A 2,757-nucleotide genomic window follows, 5' to 3' on the forward strand; every position below is an offset into this window, starting at 1 on the left:
GAGAGAGAAACATTGACTGGCTTCCTCCTGTACAATCCCTACTGGGAATCACACCTACAACTCAGGGATGTGCCCTGACCCAGAATCAAACCTGTGACCTTTTGGTGCATAGGATGACGGTCAACCACAGAGCCACAACAGCCAGAGCTTCCTTAGGCCTTTTAATCACTTAATTACTTTTATGTGATATAAAGAAGCAAGTTTAAGTAAAAATAATATTTTAGACTAGCATATTAAATGTTGTTTTTAACACTTATATAATTTTAAAAGTCATGTGAGGAAATTTTTACTTTTGCCACTTTATAAATGTTTTGTGCTATTTTTAAAGAAAATATATGGTTTGTGTACAAATGAATTTTAAAATAACATTAAGTTTGATTTTGGGATCAAATATATTTTATATATTATATAATTTTTATCTTTTTTAAAAAACAGTTTTATTTCTCTAACAACTTGGAGAAGGATTCATCTTGGCTATGCAGTTGATATATTGAGTTTTGAATTTTTAATAATTTGTTTTAGGATTTGAATATCCATCTACCCACTTATCTATTTATTTAGATATCTATCACCTATTAATCTATCTTTTTTTAAATCCTCACCCGAGGATATTTTTTTCCATTGAGTTTTAGAGAGAGTGGAAGGGAGGAAGGAGGGGGAATATGAAGAGAGAGACAGAGACAGAGACAGAGAGTCACATTGACTGGTTGCCTTCCCCCCCGATGGGGCTGAGGATCGAACCAGCAACCAAGGTACATGCCCTTTACTGGGAATTGAACCCATTGACCCTTTAGTCCTTGGGCTGACTCTCCAACCACTGAGCCAAACTAGTCAGGGCTATAATATTTTTTAATTTAATTATTATTTTTTAATTTTTTTATTGATTTCAGAGGAGGGAGAGGGAGAGAGAGAAACATCAGTGATGAGAGAGAATCATTGATCACCTGTCTCCTGCATGCCCCACACTGGGGATCAAGCCTACAACCCAGGCATGTGCCCTGACCAGGAATCGAACTATGACTTCCTGGTTCATAGGTCGACACTCAATTGCTTAGCCATATTGGCCAGGCTATTTTTTGTTTTGTTTTTTCAATAGAGATATAATTGACATATAACATTAGTTTCAGGCTTACAACATTATGTATTATATGTTAGATACATGTGATATATGTTAAAATGTAGATGGAAATGTGTTAGGGCATAAAAAATAGAAACTTTCACAATGATATTGGTTGTTTATTTTTATAATTTTCATATTTTGTTTCTAAATGATGAGAGAGAAGAAAGAAGATCTGATTCATTTTCTTGGGTAGTAACACATTGCAAGTATGAATAGTCCTTATTTCCAACAAAATATGGATATAATTTGCCAGAAATATTACTAAAAGCAATAATGATATAAAACTGTGTGTCACAACCTACACAGCAGTTGTGTTCTTCAGGATGATTGAGTATGCTCTTCTGATCTCCATCAACTGCCAAGCATATCAGTCATAGTGCATTTGGAGTATTCTGTTTCAAAAGGAAAAATTTTAAATTTTTAGCTTTTAAGCCTATTTTAATCTCAATGTGTGTTTTTTTTAATAGCATGATATACATTCACTAAATGTATAAAAGAGATGAAGAAGGTTGAAAGATTAAGGCAATGAGTTAAGGGATAGCAGTTAGCAAATAATAGGATTCTAGAAAGAAAAAGGTTTCTATTTGCTTTGCAGAACAAAAACAATTTTATAGAAGAGAGGGGAAGTTTTAAAAGCTAACAACCCTGGCTGGATAGCTCAGTTGGTTAGATTAGCATCCTGTTACAACAAGGTTGTAGGCTCAATCCCTGCTTAGGGCACCTACAAGAGTTGACCAAAGAATACATGCATGGGTGGAACATCAATGTTTCTCCTTGTCTCTTTCTCCTTCCCCACCACCTCTTTCTCTAAAACACACACACACACACACACACACACACACACACACACACCAACAACACAAAGAACCAAGCAATTGTTCTGACTCAATATGCCCCATGAATTTGGCTTCTTGTTTCTACATCCCTTATAAAGCACTTAATATATATCATGGTCCTACATTTTCATCTATTCTCAAGGCTCATTGCTTCTTTGTGAAATTTAAGATGGGAAGGGGGTTAACAGTACAGCAGATAGGGTTGGTGGTAGTTAAGAGAGGAATTTGTGATCCCAGAGTGGGAAGGCAGTGACTAATAGGCAGCTGTTAGGCATATCCATACCAACAGGAGAGATGAGTCGCAGCTATTTTTCATACTTGATTCTGTCCATCCCTGTATTTTACAGGTTGAAGCAACCACAGTTTTTAGAGAAACTAAAAAGTGTAATAGCAGTGGACACAACTGTGGTTTATAAGAGGTTGTGATCATTCTTTATCATTCAGCTTCCCACTTCCCTAACCTTTATTCATCCTTTGCTCTGTTCTCACAGAATTGCTTGAATCCACAAATACCCAACTGTGGCCACTGAAGCTGACTCTGGAGGTGGTAGCTTGGTTCATCTTACTTATTTTCATCTTGGAGATCCTTCTTATGTGGCTCTCCAGCTTTTCCCTCTTCTGGAAGAATGCCTGGAATGTCTTTGATTTTGTTGTTACCATATTGGTAAGGATAGCTATCCTGAGGATTAGTTCAGTGGGCTGAGGAATGTGCCTAGAGGTGAATCAAAATGACAAGAAAAGTTAAGATAGTTCGATCACAGGAAGAAACAAGTAGAAATGTACCTAACTTCCTCCCACCCC

The 2,757-nt window shown here is 36.5% G+C and overlaps 1 protein-coding gene across 3 annotated transcripts in view; it reads left to right on the plus strand.

Annotated features, from left to right (window-relative positions):
• The window catches only part of CATSPER2 (cation channel sperm associated 2), a 20,426-nt gene that overhangs the window by 6,012 nt on the left and 11,657 nt on the right, over nucleotides 1-2,757 (plus strand). For all 3 annotated transcript variants that reach the window (XM_015557606.1, XM_015557607.1, XM_015557608.1), the window contains exon 4: nucleotides 2,448-2,620. In XM_015557606.1, coding sequence (XP_015413092.1) covers nucleotides 2,448-2,620 — 173 coding nt within the window. The remainder of the gene's footprint in view (nucleotides 1-2,447; nucleotides 2,621-2,757) is intronic.

This window comes from Myotis davidii, unplaced genomic scaffold (genome assembly GCF_000327345.1).
Source record: "Myotis davidii unplaced genomic scaffold, ASM32734v1 scaffold46, whole genome shotgun sequence".
NCBI classification, from domain to species: domain Eukaryota; kingdom Metazoa; phylum Chordata; class Mammalia; order Chiroptera; family Vespertilionidae; genus Myotis; species Myotis davidii.